At 46.0% G+C, this 27,118-nt stretch overlaps 2 protein-coding genes across 9 annotated transcripts in view; one reads left to right on the top strand and one right to left on the bottom strand.

Annotated features, from left to right (window-relative positions):
* LOC139277498 (uncharacterized) overlaps positions 1–13,859 on the bottom strand; it is a 64,701-nt gene extending 50,842 nt beyond the window's left edge. For all 3 annotated transcript variants that reach the window (XR_011596094.1, XM_070896027.1, XM_070896026.1), the window contains exon 1: positions 13,788–13,859. Coding sequence is in view for 2 of the 3 variants with exons in the window: in XM_070896027.1 (XP_070752128.1) it covers positions 13,788–13,807 (20 nt within the window). In the remaining variant the exon portion in view is untranslated. The remainder of the gene's footprint in view (positions 1–13,787) is intronic.
* ripor3 (RIPOR family member 3) overlaps positions 1–27,118 on the top strand; it is a 227,936-nt gene that overhangs the window by 40,988 nt on the left and 159,830 nt on the right. Inside the window, exon 1 of one of the 6 annotated variants that reach the window (XM_070896020.1) lies at positions 15,799–16,007. The exons of the other annotated variants lie outside the window; for them this stretch is intronic. The gene's annotated coding sequence lies outside the window, so the exon portion shown is untranslated. Of the gene's footprint in view, positions 1–15,798; positions 16,008–27,118 lie in introns of those variants that run through there. 6 annotated transcript variants of the gene reach the window in all.

The following is a 27,118-nucleotide window of genomic DNA, read 5'->3' as shown; positions in this document are numbered from 1 at the left end:
TGGCATGGCCACGTAGCAGCAGTGCACACCGTGATGACGTCATCACATCTGCAAGCCCCTTATCTTGGCTTCAATCGGCCGATTTTGGCGGAAGTCCTCACCGCTGGAACCACCCCCCCCACACCCCCCCCCCCCCGCTGAATAAGAACATAATAACATAAGAAATATGATCAGAAGTAGGTCATTTGGCTCCTCGCGCCTGCTCCGCCATTCAATAAGATCATGGCTGATCTGATCATGGGCTCAGCTGCACTTCCCTGCCCACTCCCCATAACCCTTTATTCCTTTATCGCTCGAAAATCTGTCTATCTCTGCCTTAAATATATTCAATGACCCAGCCTCCACAGCTCTCTGGGGCAGAGAATTCCACAAAGAATATGTGTCAGGGGGGCCAATAGAGCAGAACGGGTCGGCCAATCAATTTTGCCGAATAGCCGCCGAAAACCCACGGTAACGGTCCTTCCCAAGACCCTGAATTTCTGCCCCCTTGTGTACTCTGGAGAGCATCTATAACTGCCCATTGCCTGATTAACCAATAGTGTGACCTGAGTACCATAACATACACAACTTGCTGCGTATACTGTAATATCACATGTATATTCTCCTCTCTTCATGGAAGGTGGAGTAAAAATCATTCCGAGTTTTTCTCAGTGATTGTACTCTCAACTCTATGAGACAGAAGGTTGTGGGTCAAAGCCCCAATGAAAAATTTGAGCACATAATCTAAGGTGACACTTTAGTGCAGTGGTGAGAGATTCTGTCTTTCAGATGAGACATTAAACCAACATCTTGTCAGGCTATACAGGTGGACATAAAAGATCCCATGTCACTATTTGAAGAAGAGCAGGGGAGTTTTTCCACTGCCCTGGCCAATATTTATCCCTCAACTAATACCACAAAAACAGATTAATTGGTCATTTATCTCACTGCTGTTTGTTGAACTCTGATGCATTTGCCTACATAACAGTAATTCATTAATTATGAAGCACTTTTGGCCGTTCAAAGGAAGCAAAAAGCACTATATAAATGCAAATTCTTATTTTCTTCAAGGAAATGTCTTTATTTCCAATGGTAATTCACAACAATTTTAGCTGTTTTTGGTTGGAAAGTAGTTATATCTGAAAATTTAAGCCTACATGCAAAAAAGGTATCTTTGTTACACACTCTGTTACTGTGATATTCACATATATGGCGTGGATGGCCTGTGATTAATAGATGGTTTCATTATCTCAAATATTCTTTCTCACAGAGGATTTGGGTCATTGTTCAGGCAGTCATTAAATGCTGAACTTCATGTTAAATGCAGAACCCCTGCTTTCCATATTAATTCAATGTTATTGACCCCAAAACTATTAACTAAGCAATGTTTACAATATGCAATACATCATACTGAGGATTGCTGCTGCATGTTGACTGAAAATGACTGCTTGTAACAACACTTCACATATTGTGTCTGTGCTTCCTGCCCTCTAGCATAGCTATATATCAAACTAGTGTCCTAGGCTTAAATAAAGGAGACTACAAAGGTATGAAGGTAGAGTTGGCTAAAGTGGACTGAGAAAATAGATTAAAGTGTGGGATGTTTGATGAGCATGGCAGACATTTAAGGAAATATTTCATAATTCTCAACAAAAATATATCCCAATGAGAAGGAAAGACTAAGAGAAGGGATAACTATCCGAGGCTAACTAAGGAAATAAAGGATGGGATCAAATTGAAAACAATGGCATACAATGTGGCCAAGACTAGTGGGAGGCCAGAGGCTTGGGAAACTTTTAAAAGCCAGCAAAGAACAACTAAAAAAATAATAAAGAGAGGGAAGATAGATTATGAAAGTAAACCAGCACGAAATATAAAAACAGACAGTAAGAGTTTCTACAGGTACATAAAAAGGAAAAGAGTGGCTGAAGTAAATGTTGGTCCCCTAGAAGATAAGACTGGGGAGTTAATAATGGGGAATAGGGAACTGACAGAGACTTTGAACAATATTTTGTATTGGTCTTCACGGTAGAAGACACTAAAAACATCCGAATAGTGGGTAATCAAAGGGCTATAGGGAAGAAGGAACTTAATACAATCACTATCACTAAAGAAGTAGTACTCGGTAAAATAATGGGACTGAAGACAGACAAGTCCCCTGGATCTGATGGCTTAAAAGAAGCAGCTGCAGAGATAATGGATGCATTGGTTGTAATCTACCAAAATTCCCTGGATTCTGGGGAGATCCCAGCGGATTGGAAAACCGCAAATATAACACACCTATTTAAAAAAGGAAGCAGACGGAAAGCAGGAAACTATAGACCAGTTAGCCTAACATCCGTCATTGGGAAAATGCTGGAGTCCATTATTAAGGAAGCAGTATCAGGACATTTTGAAAAGCATATTTCAGTCAAGCAGAGTCAACATGGTTTTATGAAGGGGAAATCGTGTTTGACAAATTTGCTGGGAAACAAGCAGGGGAACAAGCCAATTCACTAAATATATTCAAAAAGGAGTTAGATGTAGTCCTTACTACTAGGGGGATCAAGGGGTATGGTGAGAAAGCAGGAATGGAGTACTGAAGTTGCATGTTCAGCCATGAACTCATTGAATGGCGGTGCAGACTTGAAGGGCCGAATAGCCTACTCCTGCACCTATTTTCTATGTTTCTGTGTTTCTATAAGGTGGAACCAGCGGATGTGGTGTATTTGGATTTCCAGAAGGCATTCGATAAGGTGCCACATCAAAGGTTACTGCACAAGATAAAAGTTCACGGGGTTGGCTAACTAACAGAAAACAGAGAGTCGGGATAAATGGGTCATTTTCCGGTTGGCAAATAGTGACTAGTGGGGTGCCACAGGTATCGGTGCTGGGATTCAACTATTTACAATCTATATTAATGACTTGGATGAACGGACTGAGTGTAATGTAGCCTAGTTTGCTGATGATACATTGATGGGTGGGAAAGCAAATTGTAAGGAGGACACAAAAATCTGCAAAGGGATATAGACAGGCTAAGTGAGTGGGCAAAAAATTGTCAGATGAAGTACAATGTGGGAAAATGTGAGGTTATCTACTTTGGCAGAAAAAATAGAAAAGCAAATTATAATTTTAAATGGAGAAAAATTGCAAATTACTGCAGTACAGAGGGACCTGGGGGTCCTTGTGCATGAAACACAAAAAGTTAGTATGCAGGTACAGCAAGTGATCAGGAAGGCAAATGGAATGTTCCACTTTATTGCAAGGGGGATGGAGATTAAAAACAGAGAAGTCCTGCTACAACTGTACGGGGTATTAGTGAGGCCACACCTGGAGTATTGCATACAGTTTTGGTCTACGTATTTAAGAAAGGATATACTTGCATTGGTGACTGTACAGAAAAGGTTCACTAGGTTGATTCGGAGATGAGGAGCTTGACTTATGAAGATAGGGTGAGAGTAGGTTGGGCCTGTACTCATTGGAGTTCAGAAGAATATATCGAAATATATAAGATAATGTGGGGGCTCGACAAGGCGGATGCAGGGAGGATATTTCCACTCATAGAAGAAACTAAAACTAGGGGAACATAGTCTAAGAATAAGAGGCTGCCCTTTTAAAACTAAGATGAAGAGGAATTTCTTCTCTCAGACGATTGTAAATCTGTGGAATTCTCTGCCCCAGAGAGCTGTGGAGATTGGGTCATTGAATATATTTAAGATGGAGATAGACAGATTTTTGAGCAATAAGGAAATAAAGGGTTATGGGGAGCGGGCAGGGAAGTGGAGTTGAGTCCATGATCAGATCAGCCATGATCTTACTAAATGGCAGAGCAGGCTCAAGGGGTCAAACGGCCTACTCCTGCTCCTATTTCTTATGTTCTTATGTTCTAATTGTTAAAGCGTGAGAAATGAAATGCTTCTAGTTGTTGCACTGAGAGAATCATACTCTTTCATGCTGGGAGATTCTCCAATGCCCTTGCTCAAGGTGCAACATCTTAGGAAGTGTAGGCATATATGTACTTGTTAACTTTCTTCAACTGATGGAGCGAAGGCAAAAATATTAATCCCAAGTGTTTGAGAATGGTTAAGGCATCTGAATAAAACAGTTAATGAAGAAGGGAGAAGGGGTGAAGAGGAGGGGAGCAGGAAGAGGGGTAGGGAGGGATAATGAAGGAAGCAAGAATGAGAGGAAAGGGTGAAGAGGAAGATGGGGAGGGGAGGGAAGGGATGAGGATGGAGAGGGAGAGGAGGAGAATGGGGAGGGTAGAGGTTTTGTGAGGGGGAGGAGAGGGAAGTGGAAGGAAGTGGAGGGAGGGGAGGTGGAAGGAGGTGGAAGGAGATGGATAGAGGGGGAAGCAGATGGGTGCCAGTGCTCACCCATGCATCCTCAATGCCCTTTATTTCATTTTGTTCACAGAAATATTATTGAACTCTAATGTTATTCGAAACTGCGTTAAGGTGTCAACAGTAGTGGGAGGCTTTAGTATCTTGTAATAGAGTTAATTAATATTTGACAACTTTGTAGAAGACACCAAAATCCAGGTTGGCAATTGGAGCGTGGGCAGGACCACTGGCGGGGCCCAGGTACAGCGGAGGAGCGGGGAGACCGGGGCGGAACAGCGGGGAGACCGGGGCGGAACAGCGGGGAGGCCGGGGCAGAGGAGCGGGGCGGAGGAGCGGGGAGGCTGGGGCGGAGGAGCGGGGAGACCGGGGCAGAGGAGCGGGGCGGAGGAGCGGGGAGGCTGGGGCGGAGGAGCGGGGAGACCGGGGCGGAACAGCGGGGAGGCTGGGGCAGAGGAGCGGGGTGGAGGAGCGGGGAGGCTGGAGCGGAGGAGCGGGGAGACCGGGGCGGAACAGCGGGGAGGCCGGGGCAGAGGAGCGGGGCGGAGGAGTGGGGAGGCTGGGGCGGAGGAGCGGGGAGACCGGGGCAGAACAGCGGGGAGGCCGGGGCAGAGGAGCGGGGTGGAGGAGCGGGGAGGCTGGAGCGGAGGAGCGGGGAGACCGGGGCGGAACAGCGGGGAGGCCGGGGCAGAGGAGCGGGGCGGAGGAGCGGGGAGGCTAGGGCAGAGGAGCGTGGCGGAGGAGCGGGGAGGCTGGGGCGGAGGAGCGGGGAGACCGGGGCAGAGGAGCGGGGTGGAGGAGCGGGGAGGCCGGAGCGGAGGAGCGGGGAGGCTGGGGCGGAGGAGCGGGGAGACCGGGGCAGAGGAGCGGGGCGGAGGAGCGGGGAGGCTGGGGCGGAGGAGCGGGGAGACCGGGGCAGAGGAGCGGGGCGGAGGAGCGGGGAGGCTGGGGCGGAGGAGCGGGGAGACCGGGGCAGAGGAGCGGGGTGGAGGAGCGGGGAGGCTGGGGCGGAGGAGCGGGGAGACCGGGGCAGAGGAGCGGGGTGGAGGAGCGGGGAGGCTGGGGCGGAGGAGCGGGGAGACCGGGGCAGAGGAGCGGGGTGGAGGAGCGGGGAGGCTGGGGCGGAGGAGCGGGGAGACCGGGGCAGAGGAGCGGGGAGACTGGGGCAGAGGAGCGGGGAGGCCGGGGCGGAGGAGCGGGGTGGAGGAACGGGGAGACTGGGGCGGAGGAGCGGGGAGGCCGGTGCGGAGGAGTGGGGAGAGGAGGAGTGGAGAGGCCGGGATGGAGGAGCGGGGAGGCCGGGTCAGAGGAGCGGGGAGAGGAGGAGTGGGGAGGCCAGGACAGAGGAGCGGGGAGGCCGGGGCGGAGGAGCGGGGAGAGGAGGAGTGGGGAGGCCGGTGCAGAGGAGCGGGGAGAAGAGGAGCGGGGAGAGGAGGAGTAGGGAGGCCGGTGCGGAGGAGCGGGGAGAGGAGGAGCGGGGAGGCCGGGTCGGAGGAGCGGGGAGAGGAGGAGCGGGGAGAGGAGGAGCGGGGAGGCCGGGGCGGAGGAGCGGGGAGAGGAGGAGTGGGGAGGCCGGTGAAGAGGAGCGGGGAGAGGAGGAGTGGGGAGGCCGGTGCGGAGGAGCGGGGAGAGGAGGAGCGGGGAGGCCGGGTCGGAGGAGCGGGGAGAGGAGGAGTGGGGAGGCCGGTGCGGAGGAGCGGGGAGAGGAGGAGCGGGGAGAGGAGGAGCGGGGAGGCCGGGTCGGAGGAGCGGGGAGAGGAGGAGTGGGGAGGCCAGGACAGAGGAGCGGGGAGGCCGGGGCGGAGGAGCGGGGAGAGGAGGAGCGGGGAGAGGAGGAGTGGGGAGGCCGGTGCAGAGGAGCGGGGAGAGGAGGAGCGGGGAGAGGAGGAGTGGGGAGGCCGGTGCGGAGGAGCGGGGAGAGGAGGAGCGGGGAGAGGAGGAGCGGGGAGGCCGGGGCGGAGGAGCAGGGAGGCCGGGACGGAGGAGCGGTGAAAGATCGTGGCGGAGATGCAGCGAATGATCACGACGGAGGAGCAGGGAGAGATCGGGTCCCAGAAGAGGCGAGGGTCCAGGGGCAGCACAGATCAGTCCACAATGTGATCTATGGACAGTAGGCGTATGTGTGCATGTTAGGTCCGTGCAGCAGAGCTTGGTCCCCAGTCGTCTTGGTTAATCCTCGCCACTGGACCAAGACCTAGCTCTGTCAAGCCCGTGTGGTGGCTGGCGTGCAACTGCCACTCCACATTAAAAGAATCCAAGCACAGGCATCTTCCACCCTTCAATATATAATTTGGGATCTCAAATGTCAGATCCCTCATTGGAACACGTGTGAACTCATCCCTTTTTGCAGTGGAAATGGGTCATCCTCAACACGATGGACTGCCTAATACTATACTAGAAGACTATCTGTCGCACCTGTGACAGAGTCTGTGGCTCTCGTATTGGAATGTTCAGCCACCAAAGAACTCACTTCAGGAGTGGAAGCAAGTCTTCCTCGATTCCGAGGGACTGCCTATGATGATGATGATGATGATGACTAGAAGACACCAGCACATGTACCAAAAACATTTGAATGCAATTCATTTAGTAGGACAATTAATGTGTAAGTTCTTCACTCTTGTGCTCATGATGTTCAGTTGACTGAACCTTGAAGAATGAATTGAGTTCTTGCTTAGAAATGGAAAGTGATTTCTATTCTTCCCTCTTCCCGATTAAAGCATGACTGCACTTCTGTTTTGGGTAAGATAATTATAGACTGTTCTAATTGTCAACACAACGGAAGTGATAATCAGGTTAGATAATTGGAGTTGTTTTGTCAACACAACAGTCGATAATCAGAGATAATTAGTTGTTACTTGTGTCAACCGCGAGGATCTATGGCGCGTCCTCCTCCATTTCGGATGCCCCCAAAAGTTCGGCACCATCCTCCGCCTGCTCCACGATGACATGCAGGCCACGATCCTTACCAACGGATCCATTACAGACCCAATCCACGTCCGGACCAGGATCAAATAGGGCTGAGTCATCGCCCCAACCCTCTTCTCAATCTTCCTCGCTGCCATGTTCCACCTCACAGTCAGCAAGCTCCCCGCTGGAGTGGAACTAAACTACAGAACCAGTGAGAACCTGTTCAACCTTCGTTGTCTCCAGGCCAGGTCCAAGACCACCCCAACCTCTGTCGTCGAGCTACAGTACCCAGACGATGCCTGCGTCTGTGCACATACAGAGGTTGAACTCCAGGACATAGTCGATGTATTTACTGAGGCGTACGAAAGCATGGGCCTTACGCTAAACATCTGCAAGACCAAGGTCCTGCACCAGACTGTCATTGCCGCACAGCACTGCCCCCCAGTCATCAAGATCCACGGCGCGGCCCTGGACAACGTGGACCATTTCCCATACCTCGGGAGTCTCTTATCAACAAGAGCAGACATTGACGACGAGATTCAACTCTGCCTCCAGTGCGCCAGTGCAGCCTTCGGCCACCTGAGGAAAAAAAGTGTTTGAAGACCAGGCCCTCAAATCTGCCACCAAGCCCATAGTCTACAGTGCTGTAATAATACCCGCCCTCCTGTACTCAGAGACATGGACCATGGACAGTAGACACCTCAAGTCGTTGGAGAAATACAACCAATGATGTCTCCAAAGATCCTACAAATCCCCTGGGAGGACAGATGCACCAACATTAGTGTCCTCGACCAGACCAATATCCCAAGCATTGAAGCACTGACCACACTTGATCAGCTCCGCTGGGCAGGCCACATTGTTCGCATGCCAGACACGAGACTCCCAAAGCAAGCGCTCTACTCGGAACTCCTTCACGGCAAACAAGCCAAAGGTAGGCAGAGGAAAAGTTACAAGGACACCCTCAAAGTCTCCCTGATAAAATGCAACATTCCCACTTCACCTAGGAGTCCCTGGCCAAAGACCGGCCTAAATAGAGAAAGTGCATCCGGGAGGACGCTGAGCACCTCGACTTTCATCGCCGAGAGCGTGCAGAAATCAAGCACAGGCAGCGGAAAGAGCATGCGGCATTCCTGTCCCACCCACCCTTTCCCTCAACGACTACCTGTCCCACCTGTGACAGGGACTGTGGTTCTCGTATTGGACTGTTCAGCCACCTAAGGACTCATTTTTAGAGTGGAAGCAAATCTTCCTCCATTCCGAGGGACTGCCTATGATGATGAATTAGAGGTTCCTTGTTTCAAAATTAAATTTTTTTCAAGAATGAACTCAATTACAACAAGGGGCAACTTTCAACTGATGTCAAAATCAGCCGTGACGTGTTTGGGGTGCCCACACGCTCATTTAAGGTTTGGCCTCATTGCCATTTGAAAGGTGCAAGATTTTTGTGAGATTTTTGAATTTTGAGAGAACAAGAGAAGAATTCAAGTTACCAGGCCCACAAAAATCTTTCATAGGATCGTGGGGGCTGAAATTTGCCACCGACCAAAACGAGTCGCACCGACCGTTTTCGATGTGTTCCGGCCGCCCCAATGCATGGGGCACCAGCCGGGAGAAATTCAGCACTTCGTGCTTTTTTTTGGAGCGTGGCAGAAGTGGCCTCATCACGGGGGCGGAAGTGGGGGTGAAGTGGCTGGCATTAGAGGGGCAGAAATGGGGGCGGGGCAGAGTGGTCGACGCTGCACGTCATCAGTGCCGCGCTGATGATGTCATCGTGCTGGTGCTGCCACAACATCCTTCCCCATCAGTTAAAGGGGAAGGCCGCTGCAAACTCTGCAGCCACTTTAGTGGCAAACATTGGGCCACCAGGGAGGGTTTGACAGCTTGGCTGAACCCGCAGCCATAATTGTCGGCCCAACCTGGCAGTCAGCCGACAAAAAAAAAAATGGAGTTGCCAACAGCGCGACCGCCCCTTTAAGGGTGGCCACACTGACAAGCCACAGAAAGGATACCGACAGCAAAAGCTGTCAGTGGCACTGACCGACGACGGCGCCGCTCCCGCGGGGTAATTTTCAAAAGGGGTAATTTACCGCGGGGCAATTCTGGGGAGGGGTCGCCACTGGTCAGTAAGGGGTCGGCTCGTGCACGCCGCGGCGGGAAAACAGATGGAGCAGTCCCCTACACCGTTCCAAATCTGTGGACGGGCAATGTCTAAAATGGTGGCCCCTCTGCGGAGACTCAGCGGCCTGTCCACACCGACCTGCTTTCATGCGGCCACTGACCTTAAAGAAAGGGGCAATTTCGGCCCCATACTATCTTACAGCAAATATGGAAGCCATTCGGCCCATTATGCCTGTGTCGGCTCTTTGAAAGAGCTGTCCATTTTAATCCTACATCCCAACTTTTTCCCCAGAACCCTACAAATTTGTCCTCTTCACATACATGTCCAATTACCTTTTGAAAGCTCCTATGGAATCTGCTTCGAACACCCATTCAGGGAATGCATTCCAGACCTTAACAAATCTCTGTGTGAAAAAAATCCTCCTATTTCCCCTCTAATTCATTTGGCAATGATTTTAAATCTGACCTTTGGTTACCGACCCACGTGCCAGAGGAAGCAATTTCTCCCTACTTGCTCTATCAAAACAACTCATAATTTTGAGTACCTCTATTAAGTCTCCCCTTAACCTTCTCTGCTCTAAGGAGAACAATCCCAGCTTCTCCTATCTATCCACATAACTGAAGTCCCTCATCCCTGGTATCATCCTGGTAAACCTCCCCTGTACCATCTCCAAGGCCTTGACATCCTTCCTAAAGTATAGTGCCCAGAAATGTACTCAATACTCCAGTGGAGGCCTAACCAGTGATCTGTATAGCTTTAGCATGACTTCCTTGTTTTTGTATTCAATGCCCCTATTTACAAAGCCCATATTATTTCTTAAACACCTTATCAATTTGTCCTGACACCTTGTGAAAGGTTTGTGAATATGCAGCCCCAGGTCCCACTGCTTTTGCACCCCCCTCAAAATAATACCATTTAGGTTATACTGCCTTGCCATGTTGTTCCTCCCAAAACGCATCACTTTCCACATTAAATTGCACCAGTCTGTCCATGTCCTCCTCAAGTCTGCTACTGTCCTGCTCACTATTTATTATGTTGCCAAGTTTTGTATCATCCAAAAACTTTGAAATTGCAAAAAAAGCAATGGTCCTAATACAGACCCTGGAGGACCTCTCTGCATACTTCTCTTCAGTCAGAAAAAACATCTGTTCAACACTACTCTCTGCCTCCTATCCCTTAGCCAATTCCGTATCCAAGTTACCACCATCCCTTTAATCCATGTGCTTCTATTTTCTGAATAAGTCTGTTATGTGATACTTTATCAAATGTCTTTTGAAAGTCCATATATACAACATCTACTGCACTACCTTCATCAACCCTCATTGTTACTTCAGCAAATAACTCAATCAGGTTAATTAGACACAATTTGCCTTTAACAAATCCATGCTGGCTGTCTCTTATTAACCTGTGCGTTTCCAAGTGAGAATTGAATTTATTCTTGACAATGATCTCGAGTAGTGTTCCCACCATTTACATTGGACTGACTAGCTTGTAGTTTCCAGGTTTATCCCTCTCCCCTTTTTTGAACAGGGTTGTAACATTTACAATCCTGCAGTCCTCTGGCACCACTCCCATATCCAAGGAGGATGCAAAGATTGAGGTCAGAGCTTCTGCTATCTCCACCCTTGCTTCTCTCAACAACCTAGGATGCATCCCATTGAGACCGGGTGACTTGTTAACTTTGAGTGTTGCCAACCCAATTAGCACCTCCTATCTATCTATTTTTATCCTATCCAATATCATTAATCCCCCCTCCCATACTGTGACATTTTATCCTCTTCTTTTGTGAAGACAGATAAAAAGGTACTCATTCAGGACCTCAGTCATACCCTCTGCTTTCAAATAAGAATTTTTTTGTCCCTAATTAGCTCCACCATTCCTTTTACTATCCTTTCACTTTTTATATGTTTATAAAAGATTTAGGGGTTTATGTTACCCACGAATCTTTTCTAATACTTCCTCTTTGCCCTTCTTATATCCTTTTTCAATTTCCCCCTGCACTCTCTGGGGGGAGAAATTCGGCCACGCCTCTGTTACGGCGTTAATCCAGGCAGAGCAGTACTTTTAGCTCCTTGAAAAAGTTTGTGCCTCCCGCACAGAAATTCATCAAAATTGGTCTAAGTGTTGGCAGGGGCAATAAATCAGCCGTTGCACACCAGAGCTAGGAGGGGCGATAACGAAAGTTTGGCCGGTACATTTTGCGGGCCCATTGCGCATGCGCGGAACTCCGAATCAGATCCCGGGAAAACCCGAGTCTTAAAGGCGTGGCATAGTAATGCACCCATTAAAGTTTTCAAAATCACTTGTTTTCAACCTGGACTGTTATGTCTGTCTACCGCTGCAAACTCGGAGGCTCACGCACCATGCTGTATGTAAACGTTACACTGACTGTGACCTCCGAGGGAAGCGCTTCCTCATACCTTTAAGTAGCCACCAGTTAACGATGCTGCAAGCCTGTAACCACTGTTTTTCCAGACGTTGTTATTGGCGGGCACTCAATATGACGCACGCACTGAATTTAGCGACCACAGCGTAGCCGTGCGCGTTACACCAGGAATACATCATGATCGTAGTGATTGTCAGTCGCCAGGAGCTAGCAGTTTGCGCCCCCGGTGAGCCTCTAACGAATTTTCCATCGGGGCACTAAGCACTAACACGCGCCTCCTCAGGCCACTAACTGAGGCTATAGACAACCGAAAATTCAGCCCTCTGTATTCTAGCTGGTTTTCTATTGTATTCTGGTCCTGACATTTGTCATAAACCACCTTTATCTGTTTTATTTTACCTCTATTTCCTATGACTTCCAGACAGCTCTAGTTTTGGATGCCCCATCTTTGCTCCTGATGGGAATATGATTGGTCTGTAACCAAATTATAACCGCCTTTGAAGGTCTGCCATTATGCATTTACTGTTTTCCTGGCCAATCTTTGTTTCCAGTCCACCTGTGCTAGATCCCTTCTCAAATCACTGACTTTGGCTCTCTTCCAGTTGGGTATTTTTCTTGTCCCTTTCCAGAACTAGATCCAGCACTGCTTCCTTCCTCGTTGGGCTAGAAACATGCTGATTAAGAAATTACTCCTGTGGACATTTTAGGAATTCTTCTCCCTCCTTGCCCTTTACACTATTTTTTCCCCCAACTCATGTCTGCAGCTCATCAACCCTATTTGTAACCCTCCTCGCATCAACACACATATATTCCAACACCATGCTAGTCCGTTTTGCTTTTTTTTCACTCCAACTAATTCCTATTCTTTCTGCACTATTCTTTGTTCTGTTGTTGTTTGCCCCTCCTAGTTTTCTATGCACCTTGTCTCGCTTCACTGCTCCTACATCTTGGTTCCCCTTTGAAAACGCCCCCTCCCCTTCCTTTTTTTGAGCAGCTGGCAATGATCCCTTGAAGGACCAGTGATTTGGCCGCTCTCTGCCTGGCACCAATGTGCGAAACATGCAGAGAGCCTGCTCTGTCCATTGGTACCTGAAAATTACATCTGGGCCCTACAATTAGCAGAAGAACCTGATTTAAATATTTAAGTAGGCTCCCACCTGTTTCGGGCAGGGGTGCTAGCCCCCCATTTTGAGGCCCACCTGAGAATGGCGATCTCCCCCTCCCCCCACCCCACCCGTCCTGGCTCAATTTTCAACTGATCACTGCCCCATTTTCCATTGTAAATGGGATGGGTGACAATTGAAAATTGCTCCTATTTTTCTTTCTGAGCATCATGCACTTTCTAAAGTTTATAGAATACAAAACAAAAGGTACAATGGATGCAATCAATAGTATGTCTTTGTTCTCTCACAACACATACACACAAAATCACAGCCTGTTTACAAAACTATGTACAGCCTCTCTATTCAATATACGTTTTACCTAAACAGAGCTTTTGGATTTTGTGCTGTAGCTATTCTTCACATAATTCAAAAAAAAACTGTAGAGCATAACATACCCGCAACTAAAGATTAAAATATTCCTTAGTAAAGCTTAGTATAGGAAAATACACTGGACATGCTCAGATTGCACAATCCAAATTCAGCTCACAATGTCACAGTTCAGGAGAAAAATGTCAACATCCAAGCCTATGTTTTTGAGAGAGGCTGAAGCCTTCAACTAAAAACTTTAATGAAGGCAATTCAATGGATAGATTTGCTTGCATTATTGTGAAATACACATGCATCTGGAACCAACAATCCAGCATTTCACTTAACACAATATAAAAACAGCTTAAAACTCAGTTATCACACTATTAATCCAATAAAAATAATATTATTTTAAGCATTGATTTAATTGCATTTTATTCGTCTAGCTGTAATTCAGATTACCCATGCCATGGCTTACTGGAGTATCAAAATACTGAGTGCAGCAAATTGGGATGCAGTTTCATGACTTACCTTGAATGAGTTTCTGAGCTCAGATGCTCTGCTGTGAGGACTGCCTTACATGAGGAATACGTTGTAGGAATGATTACCTTGAGCTTATCTTATCCATCTTCTAGCATCCAGGTCAATGTCATATTAGTGGTGGGGGCAGTAGATCCGTGTAGTCTATTTCGGCAATAATTTAAGATTATTCTAGTAGAAAGGCCGTCTGTGTCCCTTTTCCCATCACTCACTGAAGGTAGTGCATGATCTCAGGAAACTGGAGAGAAAACAAAAGGCTTTGTAATTCTCACAGGAAAAAAAGTGGCTTTGATCAGTAGAGAATAGTTTTCTCATTGCCCCCCCCCCTCCTCCTCCCCCAAAAGACTATCACTCAGTCATATAATGTTTCCCTGCTCTATAACCAGTGTGTCTGGAACTTTTAATTAAAAAATAAACAAATTAAGATGCATCACAAGTACCATTGCAAACTCTTCCCAGTTCTATTATTTATTGAGTTTGCACTATTGTTTTAATACCGAGAATTTATTAGAATAAAAGGAAGAGAGACACAGAGAACTTTCTTTCTCCCTGCTACCCAATGAATGTGGCGTTATGGCAGTGATTATCCATTTCCCTTTCTTGCTAGTGTTGATCTGCAGATAGAAAGTCTCCAAGTGACTGGTTTCAGAGCTCCTTTTGGAAGAACTTGGGACCAGAGCAGATAAGCCTGTCCCTTATCTGCAGAAGTGAAAAATGATCTTCAAAATAAACATGGAATTAAAAAGGACTCCTACAAAGTCAATCAGTAGTGTCCTTCTCATGTTTTGCAGCAGAAGGTGGGCTCATATCACGGAAAATAAAGTAAATATTTAATTTTGCTTCTTAAATTTAACGTCATGATTAAAGAAGACATCAGTAAGCTAAAATAAATAATTTACTGGTCTCCATAAATGTGAGGATTCACAGACCTTTTGAGCAACCTACTGATATTTAAACTTAAGTGATTTTTAAACATGTGGACCCTAAAGTAAATTTATTTCATTTTTGTGACAAAAGATATAAATAGTGAACATCACGTGCCTTGCATTTAATAGTGTGTATAAATTGCAAGGGGGTTGGAGTACACAAGAGTAAGGAAGACTTGCTGCAATTATATAGGGCTTTGGTGAGACCACACCTGGAGTACTGTGTATAGTTTTGGTCTCCTTACCTAAGGAAGAATATACTTGCCATAGAGGGGATGCAACAAAGGTTAACTAGATTGAATCCTGTGATGAGAGGGCTGACATATGAGGATAGATGTGTCTAAATTCCCTGGAGTTTAAAAAAATGAGAGGTGATCTCATTGAAACATAAATTTCTGAGAGGGCTTGACAGGGTAAATGCTGAGAGACTGTTTCCTGTGGCTAGAGAGTCGAGAACTAAGGGTCATAGGATAAGGGGTCAGCCATTTAGTACTGAGATGAGGAGAAATTTCTTCATTCAGAGAGTTGTGAATCTTTAGAATTCTACACCAGAGGGCTATGGATGCTCAGTCATTGAGCATATTCAAGACTGAGATCGATAGATTTTTGGGCACTAAGGGAATCAAGCGATATAGGAATAGGGAGGGAAAGTGGAGTTGAGGTAGAAGTTCAGCCATGATCTTTTTGAATGGTAGAGCAGGCTTGAGGGGCCAAATGGCCTACTCCTACTCCTATTTCTTTATGGTGCCAGAGAAATGGTAGTCTCATACTATTTACGTGAAGAGGATATGAATAATTTCACATGCAAATTACACTACACAATTAGCATGAATACAAAAGCAAAACCACTTCTTATCGATACAAACTGTGTACTAGTATGTAGCCAATCTCATCTCTGTATTAGATGTTCATCTAAAGTTTAGGATTCATCAGCAAGAGTCAACAGAAAAGTGCAAAAAATAAAAATGTAGCTAGTCAGGGCTGTAATCCCATCACATATTTGTCAAGATTTCATATTTATGAAACAGTTTCTACAAGCTATCTTACACTGGAATGCAATGTTCCTAGCAAACATCATCAATGGCACACTGCCAGTTGGAGTAATTTACCATTGGGAATTGAAAAGTTAACAGTTTGTGTTAAACTTCATCATCAGTAACTCTCACAGGGATCTCAGGGTTCATAGGCAAAGAGTTTACAGCAGTCCAGGAAAAAAAGACGACAGAGACCAGTCAAGTCAGGAAATGCTGAAGTAATTAAATCAATGTGACAAACTGGATCAAAACAATAGGCGATTTATAAACTCTGAAGAGTGAACTAAATCTTCAGATATCAGCTGCTCGAGTTTTGGTATTTCTCCTGGTAAGACGGAATGATTTCTGTTTACTTATTTATGGTTGATCTTGATCTGAATGAATGCGTTTCGAAATGGAATGTTTGAAGAATTCTTGCTATATGTAACAACGTGACTCTAATTGATCAAAATCTGATGTTCCATTATATCCACCAGCCAAGAGGCAGATAGATGCTTGATAACTTTGATAAAAACCAGTGGCATTATTATGTCCTTCCGCTGTACTAAAGTACCTAGAGCTATGTGCAGCTCTCTGTTTAAATGAGAAAAGGGCAATGAGTAACTACATGTTTCCTCTTTCTGTTTTGAGTACAAACCCTGTTTTCAGTCAAACCAGAAGATTTGCATTTGTTGCAAATCTGAAATTTGAGTCACACTCTGGTTGTATATGCAATATGGCATTATTTATTCTGGTTGATTTGTGGAGCACAAATGCTCACAAACTCTTGGCCTCCAGATTAGACTTGATTGCAAAGCACAGGTTTAGTTTAAGAGTGGTACAAATGGGTGATATGAATCTCTTGCCATTTAGTTGACCAAAAAGAAAATCTCACCATGTGTATCAAGGTGGTACAATACGACCAATCAGCATGTGGGAGGCCCTCAGCTGGGAAGGCTGCATTTTGTTGGAAGCACAGTTTGCAAAGAGCATAGACTAACAGGACTGGCTTTCATCAGTGCTGTCATGCCCTCACAACAGCAACCCTTGCCACAGCTTGGATACAAAAAGCTGACTCTGAAGGTGTTCTGCAGTCCTGCACCACCTTCAAGTATCCTCAGAAACTGGCTATACTCAGTACAAATCAAATCCAGTATTGTATCATTTCAGGACCAGAACAGAATTTTGTACAGAAGGAATGATTGTAATACTATTTATTGAGCTATAATTGTGCTGATTCCACTTAGCTCGGTAATTCAATGATCAATCATTTTTCTCCTAAAACATTATTTTATCCTGCCCTCATTATGACCTGCTATGATCATACATGCTAGATTATGGTTAATATAGATTAATATGGTTAAAAGCTGGTGTCATTTGGATATATCTACAGCATAGAAAATGCTGATTTGCATTCAACAGGGCAACACTTGTTCATTTCTCCCCCTTGTCTACCTCGTCAGGTACCTTTGTTCCATAATGTCTTTGAACTAGTGCAGTTATATTGCCTCTTTACATCACTGCCAGGCTGGAGTGGTGTGATGAGACCTGAAGACAGCAGCCATACAGGGTTTGGGCTCTGACACTGCACGGACCCCCTGAGGACTAACACGGTTACAAAGTCTGAGTGTAGGACAAGGGACACAGGTTCAAACCAGTAAAAGGCAAATTTAGGACCAGTCTCAGGAAGTTCTTCTTTACACCAGGTGATCAATACATGCAGTGGACTTCCAGATAGGATAGTGGAGGTGAAAACCATAGAATCATTTAAGAACCAATTGGAGGTGGGGCAGGGAGGGGTGGGGGGGAAATAGATGAATTAAGATGGGCCAAATAGCCTCCCTCATCCCTAATTACCTTGTGAATTGTGATTTCCTCCTCGAATAATTTATAAACTTAAAGAGAGTTACTACTTGAGCTCTCAAAACTTTTCAAATTTAACAGGTAGGAGCAGAGCTCTGTTCAAGCATGTGCAGAAATCCCTCCTGGCCATAAGAATTATATTTGGAGCCAGGCAATATAAACAAGGCAGTGCTCAGCGGGAACTGATTCTGTACCTACCACTCTGGGACCTGTAGTTACAGTATAAACGCACCCAAAGGGAGTCATCATCTTGCAAAACTCTGTGCCAAGGTCAATTGAATCCATGGCCGGAATGTTACCAGCCCTGCCGGTGCGAGTTTGGAGGTGAGCCCACTGTCAAAATGGCTCTGATTGATAGTGGAATATTGTGTTCAGTTTGGTCTCCTAATCTGAGGAAGGACATTATTGCTACTGAGGGAGTACAGCGAAGGTTCACCAGATTGATTCCCGGGATGGCAGGACTGACATATGAGGAGAGACTGGATCAACTGGGCTTATAGCCACTGGAATTTAGAAGAATGAGAGGGGGTCTCATAGAAACATATAAAATTCTGACGGGATTGGACAGGTTAGAGGCAGGAAGAATGTTCCCGTTGCTGGGGTGTTCCAGGACCAGGGGTCACAGTCTAAGAATAAGGGATAAGCCATTTAGGACTGAGATGAGGAGAAATTTCTTCACTCAGAGAGTGGTTAACCTGTGGAATTCTCAACCGCAAAAAGTTGTTGAGCCAGTTCAATAGATATATTCAAAAGAGATCAAGGTGTATGAAGAGGAAGCAGGACAGGGGTACTGAGGTTGAATGATCAGCCATGATCTCAGCCAGGCTCAAGGGGCTGAATGGACTGCTCCTGCACCTAATTTCTATGTTTTTATGTTTCTATGTTTCTACGAGTTCGCTTTGTACCCGCCTCCATGTGAATTTCCAAAGTGCCGGTTCTGGCGGCGGATTGCATACCCGGCACTAAGCGACATGTCAGGCAATTGTGCTCGTTAACAAGCTGCTTAAAACTATTTAGGTAGCATTTTACCAGGTCCAAAGGATTTTACCAAGTTTTTTACGAGGTTCTTGTCTCTCGGGGAACACGTCAGTTAAGTGTGTTGGGTTCTCAACAACTCTGGATTGGTCTGACTAGTTGACAGCTGCAGTAGTGAGATAAAAGCTACCATTTCACAGTTGTTCAATTTCCAGTCAAAGAAGCTGGCGCCTTCTGGACTTGGAATATACGTTTCAGCTTTATGGAGTGTTTGCAGTGAATTCGCTATCCAATGTCACCTCCATGGAGTAACATATCTCATCATTGACAGATCGTTTCTGTCATCTCAGCATCGGTGCCCTTGAAACCAATCGGGGGCAGGCTATCTTAGATCTGGTCCTGTTTAATGAGACAGGATTAATAAACAATCTCCTAGTAAAGGATCCCCTTGGAATGGGTGATCATAGCATGGTTGAATTTCAAATTCAGATGGAGGGTGAGAAAGTTGGATCTCTAACCAGCGTACTAAGCTTGAATAAAGGAGACTATGAAGGTATGAGGGCAGAGTTGGCTAAAGAGGACTGGGAAAATAGATTAAAGTGTAGGACGGTTGATGAACAGTGGAGTACATTTAAGGAGATATTTCACAACTCTCAAGAAAAATATGTTCCAGTGAGGAGGAAATGGTGTACGAGAAAAGATAGCCATCTGTGGCTAACTAAAGAAATAAAGGACGGTATCCAATTAAAAACAAGGGCATACAAAGTGGCCAAAACTAGTGGGAGAACAGAAGATTGGGAAGCTTTTAAAAGCCAGCAAAGAATGACTAAAAAAATGATTAAGAAAGGGAAGATAGACTATGAAAGTAAACTAGCACGAAATATAAAAACAGATAGCAAGAGTTTCTATAGGTATATAAAAAGGAAAAGAGTGCCTAAAGTAAATGTTGGTCCCTTAGAGGACGACGCCGGGGAATTAGTAATGGGGCACATGGAGATGGCAGAAACTCTGAACAAATATTTTGTATCAGTCTTTATGGTAGAGGACACTAACAATTTTCCAACAGTGAAAAGTCAAGGGGCTATGGGGGAGAGGAACTTATCACAATCACAATTATTAAGGAGGCAGTGCTCAGTAAGATAATGGGACTAAAGGTGGATAAATCCCCTGGACCTGATGGCTTGCATTCTAGGGTCTTAAGAGAAGTAGCAGCAGGGATTGTGGATGCATTGGTTGTAATTTACCAAAATTACCTGGATTCTGGGGAGGTCCCAGCAGATTGGAAAACTGCAAATGTAACGCACCTATTTAAAAAAGGAGGCAGACAAAAAGCAGGAAACTATAGACCAGTTAGCCTAACATCTGTGGTTGGGAAAATGTTGGAATCCATTATTAAAGAAGCAGTAGCAGGACATTTGGAAAAGCAAAATTCGGTCAGGCAGAATCAGCATGGATTTATGAAGGGGAAGTCATGTTTGACAAATTTGCTGGAATTCTTTGAGGATGTAATGAACGGGGTGGATAAAGGGGAACCAGTGGATGTGATGTATTTAGACTTCCAGAAGGCATTTGACAAGTTGCCACATAAAAAATTACTGCACAAGATAAAAGTTCACGGGGTTGGGGGTAATATATTAGCATGGATAGAGGATTGGCTAACTAATGGAAAACAAGAGTCGGGATAAATGGTATATTCCCTGGTGGGCAATCAGTAACTAGTGGGGTGCCGCAGGGATCAATGCTGGGACCCCAACTATTTACAATCCATATTAATAACTTGGAAGAAGGGACTGAGTGTAACGTAGTCAAGTTTGCTGATGATACAAAGATGGGAGAAAAAGCAATGTGTGAGGAGGACACAAAAAATCTGCAAAAGGACATAGACAGGCTAAGTGAATGGGCAAACATTTGGCAGATGGAGTATAATGTTGGAAAGTGTGAGGTCATGCACTATGGCAAAAAAATCAAAGAGCAAGTTATTATTTAAATGGAGAAAGATTGCAAAGTGCTACAGTACAACGGGATCAGGGGAGGGGGTACTTGTGCATGAAATACAAAAGGTTAATATGTAGGTACAGTAAGTGATCAGGAAAGCCAATGGAATCTTGGCCTTTATTGCAAGGGGGGTGGAGTATAAAAGCAGGGAAGTCTTGCTACAGTTATACAGGGTATTGGTGAGGTCACACCTGGAATATTGTGTACAGTTTTCGTTTCCATATTTAGGAAAGGATATACTTGCTTTGGAGGCAGTTCAGAGAAGGTTCACTAGGTTGATTCTGGAGATGAGAGGGTTGACTTATGAGGAAAGGTTGAGTAGGTTGGTTCTGTACTCATTAGAATTCAGAAGAATGAGAGGTGATCTTATTGAAACGTATAAGGTTATGAGGGTGCTTGACAAGGTAGATGCAGAGAGGATGTTTCCACTGATGGGCGAGACTAGAACTAGAGGGGACGATCTTAGAATAAGCTGCCGCCCATTTAAAACGGAGATGAGGAGAAATTTCTTCTCTCAGAGGGTTGTAAATCTGTGGAATTCGCTGCCTCAGAGAACCTTGGAAGCTGGGACATTGAATACATTTAAGACAGAAATAGACAGTTTCTTAAACGATAAGGGGGTAGGGGGTTATGGGGAGGGGGCAGGGAAGTGGACCTGAGTCCATGATCAGATCAGCCATGATATTAAATGGCGGAGCAGGGTCGAGGGGCCTTATGGCCTACTCCTGCACCCATTTCTTATGTTCTTATGTCCTTATAAAAAATCTCACCTTGATGCTCAGAATCCCACCATGAGCAGCCCCAACACCAACATCAGCAGGCATACCAGCATCACCAATAACAACACCAACCTTCTCCGCAATCACCTAGTGCTGCACAGGACACAGGGCATCAGCACCGATCACATTGCTGCCCGGAACACCTGGGATGGCCCCACCATGGCCACATTTTCTTCACTTCACACTGTACACCCTGGCTGCCACATGACACCACCCCAGACCAACACCATAAAGCAGCCCTACAATGCCCAAGCCATTCCTTTCACACGCATCACCATTGGGCGGGGTACCGTTATGTCTCACCATTCACTGCAACTCACTAAGCCACTTCTAAAGGTGCGCATAAATCTGTCCAAGAACGCAAAGTGTTGAAAATATAGATTTCGATGTTTGACAACATATTAGCAGAAACTTTACGTCAGCATTGGCGATCGCACCCAAGTGCCTACCTTTCTGTGTTGTTAGTTGTTATGGTTAGACAAATGAGTGATTGGAGGATGAGTGTGAGGGCTGGCTAGTGAGATTGATATGTGATAATGTAGATAGAGAGAGACGGATGGGTGAAGATGTAAGGTAAGTTGGTGTGAGTAAGGATGTGCAGGAGTAGGTTAGGGAAGGCAAAGTGATGGGGATGTGATGAGTGACACAGCAGGATGAGGTTAAGTGTGGCTTTGCAGTAATGTTTTGTGATCTACTGAGATAATTGAAAGGTTTGTGCCACTGCAGCCTGGTCCTCCTGATGACATCCCTGCTTGTGTCCTCCTGTGCAATGTGCAAACAGGCTGCGTTGGTGTCCTGCTAGGGAGGTCTCTTCCACCCATTGGAAGGGAAGAGAATCTCTCTGCTTGCTGTAACTCCCTCCATAAGCATCTGGAGGGAGACATGGGAGAGCCTGGGTGCAGTTGTGCACCTTTGTGCAGTGCTTGTCAGTATTTGTAGCATCTCAATGCTGCAGAACAGCACAAGTCAAAATGAATGTGGACATGGTCCCTTTAAGGAAATTGGACATGGTCCCTTTAAGGAGGCCCGGATCAACACAGCTGCGGAGTCGGGACCCGCCGAGGTTGGAAAAATACAGCCCTGAGTCAAAGCCAGGTCTCATAGTCATTGGTATACTACATTAGAAAGTCAAAGAAAATCATCCATACAGGCTTTTACAATAGAATACCTTTACTTATTTTTAAGTGTCGCAAAAGACTACAAATTCACTGAGCATTAAACTACCAATGTGTTTGCAGAGTTTTGCCTTTATGAAGTGAAAATCTAATGGATATTTTAGTGGAGTCCATCCTAAGAGCAAGCCTTAATACAGTAGGAGCTCTGACCTGTCGTATCTGATTCATTTTTTCTTTGGTTTTGCCTTTTTGAGGTTACTGTGACATATTTGTAGGGGGAGAGATACCTCCTTTCGTCTCCATTCAACCTCAGCACACTTAACATTATTTCCAGTTAAGGCAATCTAATTTCTTCAATGTTCTTGAGCTCTTTATAATCACTTCAGTTTATTTACCAGTTCATGACTGAGTTCTTCAAATGTATTTTTGTGATTTATTTCTTGTATTTTTAAAAAATACAAGTAACTTTATACAAGAGACTTTGTTTTTAGCAAAAATAGTTATGCCGTGTTGAATTATTGGATAGAGTATAATGGGGGAGAAATTTGGGAATGCCCCGTCTGGGGCCTTAGCTTTTAAAAGTTGAAAATTTAGTGGCAGGCGCTAAAGTTATTTAACTTTTTAAAAATTCGGTGTTAGCCCTCCAGGAATGAAGTAGAGCACTAAATAAAGCGCTCCAGTTCCTCCTAACATAAGAACATAAGAATATAAGAATTAGGAACAGGAGTAAGCCATCTAGCCCCTCGAGCCTGCTCCGCCATTCAACAAGATCATGGCTGATCTGGCCGTGGACTCAGCTCCACTTACCTGCCCGCTCCCCGTAACCCTTAATTCCCTTATTGGTTAAAAATCTATCTATCTGTGATTTGAATAAATTCAATGAGCTAGCCTCAACTGCTTCCTTGGGCAGAGAATTCCACAGATTCACAACCCTCTGGGAGAAGAAATTCCTTCTCAACTCGGTTTTAAATTGGCTCCCCCGTATTTTGAGGCTGTGCCCCCTAGTTCTAGTCTCCCCGACCAGTGGAAACAATCTCTCTGCCTCTATCTTGTCTATTCCTTTCATTATTTTAAATGTTTCTATAAGATCAGCCCTCATTCTTCTGAACTCCAACGAGTAAAGACCCAGTCTACTCAATCTATCATCATAAGTTAACCCCCTCATCTCCGGAATCAGCCTAGTGAATCATCTCTGTACCCCCTCCAAGGCTAGTATATCCTTCCTTAAGTAAGGTGACCAAAACTGCATGCAGTACTCCAGGTGCGGCCTCACCAATAGCCTGTACAGTTGCAGCAGGACCTCCCTGCTTTTGTACTCCATCCCTCTCGCAATGAAGGCCAACATTCCATTCGCCTTCCTGATTACCTGCTGCACCTGCAAACTAACTTTTTGGGATTCATGCACAAGGACCCCCAGGTCCCTCTGCACCGCAGCATGTTGTAATTTCTCCCTATTCAAACAATATTCCCTTTTACTGTTTTTTTTTCAAGGTGGATGACCTCACATTTTCCGACATTGTATTCCATCTGCCAAACCTTAGCCCATTCGCTTAACCTATCTAAATCTCTTTGCAGCCTCTCTGTGTCCTCTACACAACCCGCTTTCCCACTAATCTTTGTGTCATCTGCAAATTTTATTACACTACACTCTGTCCCCTGTTCCAGCTCATCTATGTATATTGTAAACAGTTGTGGTCCCAGCACCGATCCCTGTGGCACACCACTAACCACCGATTTCCAACCTGAAAAGGAACCATTTATCCTGACTCTCTGCTTTCTGTTAGCCAGCCAATTCTCTATCCATGCTAATACATTTCCTCTGACTCCGCGTACCTTTATCTTCTGCAGTCACCTTTTGTGTGGCACCTTATCGAATGCCTTTTGGAAATCTAAATACACCGCATCCATCGGTACACCTCTATCCACCATGCTCGTTATAGCCTCAAAAAATTCCAGTAAATTAGTTACACATGATTTCCCCTTCATGAATCCATGTTGCGTCGGCTTGATTGCACTATTCCTATCTAGATGTCCCGCTATTTCTTCCTTAATGATAGCTTCAAGCATTTTCCCCACTAAGGATGTTAAACTAACCGGCCTATAGTTACCTGCCTTTTGTCTGCCCCCTTTTTTAAACGGAGGCATTGCATTAGCTGCTTTCCAATCCGCTGGTACCTCCCCAGAGTCCAGAGAATTTTGGTAGATTATAACGAATGCATCTGCTATGACTTCCGCCATCTCTTTTAATGCCCTGGGATGCATTTCATCAGGACCAAGGGACTTGCCTACCTTGAGTCCCATTAGCCTGTCCAGCACTACCCGCCCAGTGATAGTGATTATCTCAAGGTCCTCCTGGAGCACAAGAGGCAGCAGGCGGGGCGGTCAGTGTGCAGCGCTGCACAATGGGCCGTGAAGCGCTGCTGCGTTGGAAGGCTCCTTCCCTCCCTTAAAGGGAAAGGCCATTGCTGCAGGCTCTGCAAGGGAGAAACTTGCCTGGTCCCTGACGATAGCCATGATCTGGCTGATCGATCGCAGGCGAAAACCAAGGAGCATTAAAAGAAAATGTCACTTACCTCGGCCACCTCACCTTTAAGCATCGCCCCCGAAGCACCCGGCCTCCCAATGGACGCCTCCTGCAGCTGTCGGTGTTTTCACCCGACGATGCTGCATGGGGCGGAACTGAAGTTCGGGTCCGGGGCGATGCGCACAGCGATGTTGTCACGATCTCCGGGCGAAGGAGGTCGGGGCGCAACATCATACCGCCATCGCAAACCTCCTGCCGAATATAGCGGGAGTCGATCTTCTCGCTGTGCCCGGCCGGTAAGTGCTTAGCGCTCTGTTATCGCCTCCCGGAGGCAATAACAGGAGGCAGTAAGGAGGCCAATTTCTAGTCCAATTGTATTTACTTTACCTCAATTTTACTCCCTCCTCCTTTTGCAAAAACCGGTAGGCTCACTCTCAAGGCAAAACCAAAATACAAAAGTTAGCCAAGTTTTAAAATTTTATATTATTTTATAATGCTTTAAAATTGATTTACTCAGAGAATAGTTGCAATGTGGAACTCGCTACCACAGGACATGGTTGAAGCAAATAGATAGTTTCAAAAGGAAACTAGATGAGTACATGAGAGAAAGAAAAGCTGAAAGGCTGAGGTGAGGTTAATGAAATGGGAGGAGACTAGTGTGAGGTATAAACACTAGCGCACAAAGGTTGGGCTGAATGGCCAGTTTCTGTGCTGTATGTTCGATGTAATTCTATGTAAAATGTCATTTAGTTCTAAGTTGGCAAAAACAATTAAAGCATTCATTTAACCAAATACTGTTAACAAAAACATATTAACTAAGAACATCGACAGTGCTGTATGTGGTGAAATCCAGTTGTGAAGTAAATTATGCACTGGAACCAAACATTCATTGGAAACAAACTTGGAGAAACTGATTCTAACGTGAATCACATTTGCACAGGTTGCTGAAATTTTGAATGTGTTGGGGTTATTGATAATGTACTTTTTCTTGCCAGTTTAATGGAGGGGTAACAATTTGTGATTTGACATTTTGAATGAGTGTACTGAGATTCTATAATGTTGTACTTGCCTCTCATCATGTTACATTAATCTCACACTATGCGATGGGCAGTGAAACAAACAGCAGCGACATGTTCTGCATTTTTTCTGGGGCCAGTTTTACCTGCATGAGGTAACTAGGATCTTCTAGAGTTCTTCTCTAACAGATTAAAGTCACAGGGCCTGAATTTGATCACCTTACCGGCCACTGCCAACGACTGCCGCCCACTGCCGCCGGCATTCCTCGTGTAGATCCACCCAGTGCCACTTTTGAGGTGGGCTGGAACGGGCGGGAGGGGAGAGCCACCGGGAACCACCCACTGATGTCAGCGGGTGGCCGAATGGCGTAAGTGACCTCCCGCCCGCCGAGCTGCCAGATTGATGCAGGCGGGAGTCGGCACCAGAACAGGGGTGGACCGCTGGCTGGAGGCAGGTCTGTCGCCGACGGTAGGTAGGATGATCCTGAGAAAAAAGGTTAGTGAACTTTAAAAAAAAACATTTCACAGCGACTTACCTCAGTGGTGTCCACTGAAGGTCTTCCAATGGAATTTTTTTTCTGATGATTTTAATTTTCAGGTCTTTCCCATATGGCCTGAATTTGATGGCCTCCGCCCGCCAAAGTGCCGCCGATGGACGCCAAGGTACCCGATGGTATTTTGAGCAGGGTTTTCATCGGAGAGGTCCCTCGAAGGTTGGTGGGTGGCAAATGAGCGACTTATGCCGCCAATCTGGGCGGCAGCCGACGGGAGCTCTCATTCTCGGCGGCAAAGGCACTTGCCACCCAAGTGCCACCGAGGATGGAGTCGGGGCCCATGGAGGGTCGAAGAGCTGAAAAGCAAAAGCATTAAAAAAAAAAGCATCTGAAGACCTTCAGGGGATCCCATCTAGATAAGTCCCTGTTAAAAAAAAAATTACAAAAAGTGTACTAACCTTTTTTTCCCAATCTTCCTACCTACCGTCGGGGACAGACCAGCCTCCAGCCAGCTGTCCACCCCCGTTCTGCCGTTGACTGCCGCCGACTCCTGTCCACATGAATATTGCAGCTCAGCAGGCGGAAGGTCAGTTGCGCGATTCGGCCGTCCGCTGACGTCGGCGGCCGCTTCCTGCCGGCTCTCCCCACCCGCCTGCTCCAGCCCGCTCCAGGCCACATCGAAAAGTGGCACTGGGCGGT

The sequence above is a fragment of the Pristiophorus japonicus genome, chromosome 12, assembly GCF_044704955.1.
Source record: "Pristiophorus japonicus isolate sPriJap1 chromosome 12, sPriJap1.hap1, whole genome shotgun sequence".
Taxonomy (NCBI): Eukaryota; Metazoa; Chordata; class Chondrichthyes; family Pristiophoridae; genus Pristiophorus; species Pristiophorus japonicus.
This window is presented reverse-complemented; position numbering and strand designations above follow the sequence as displayed.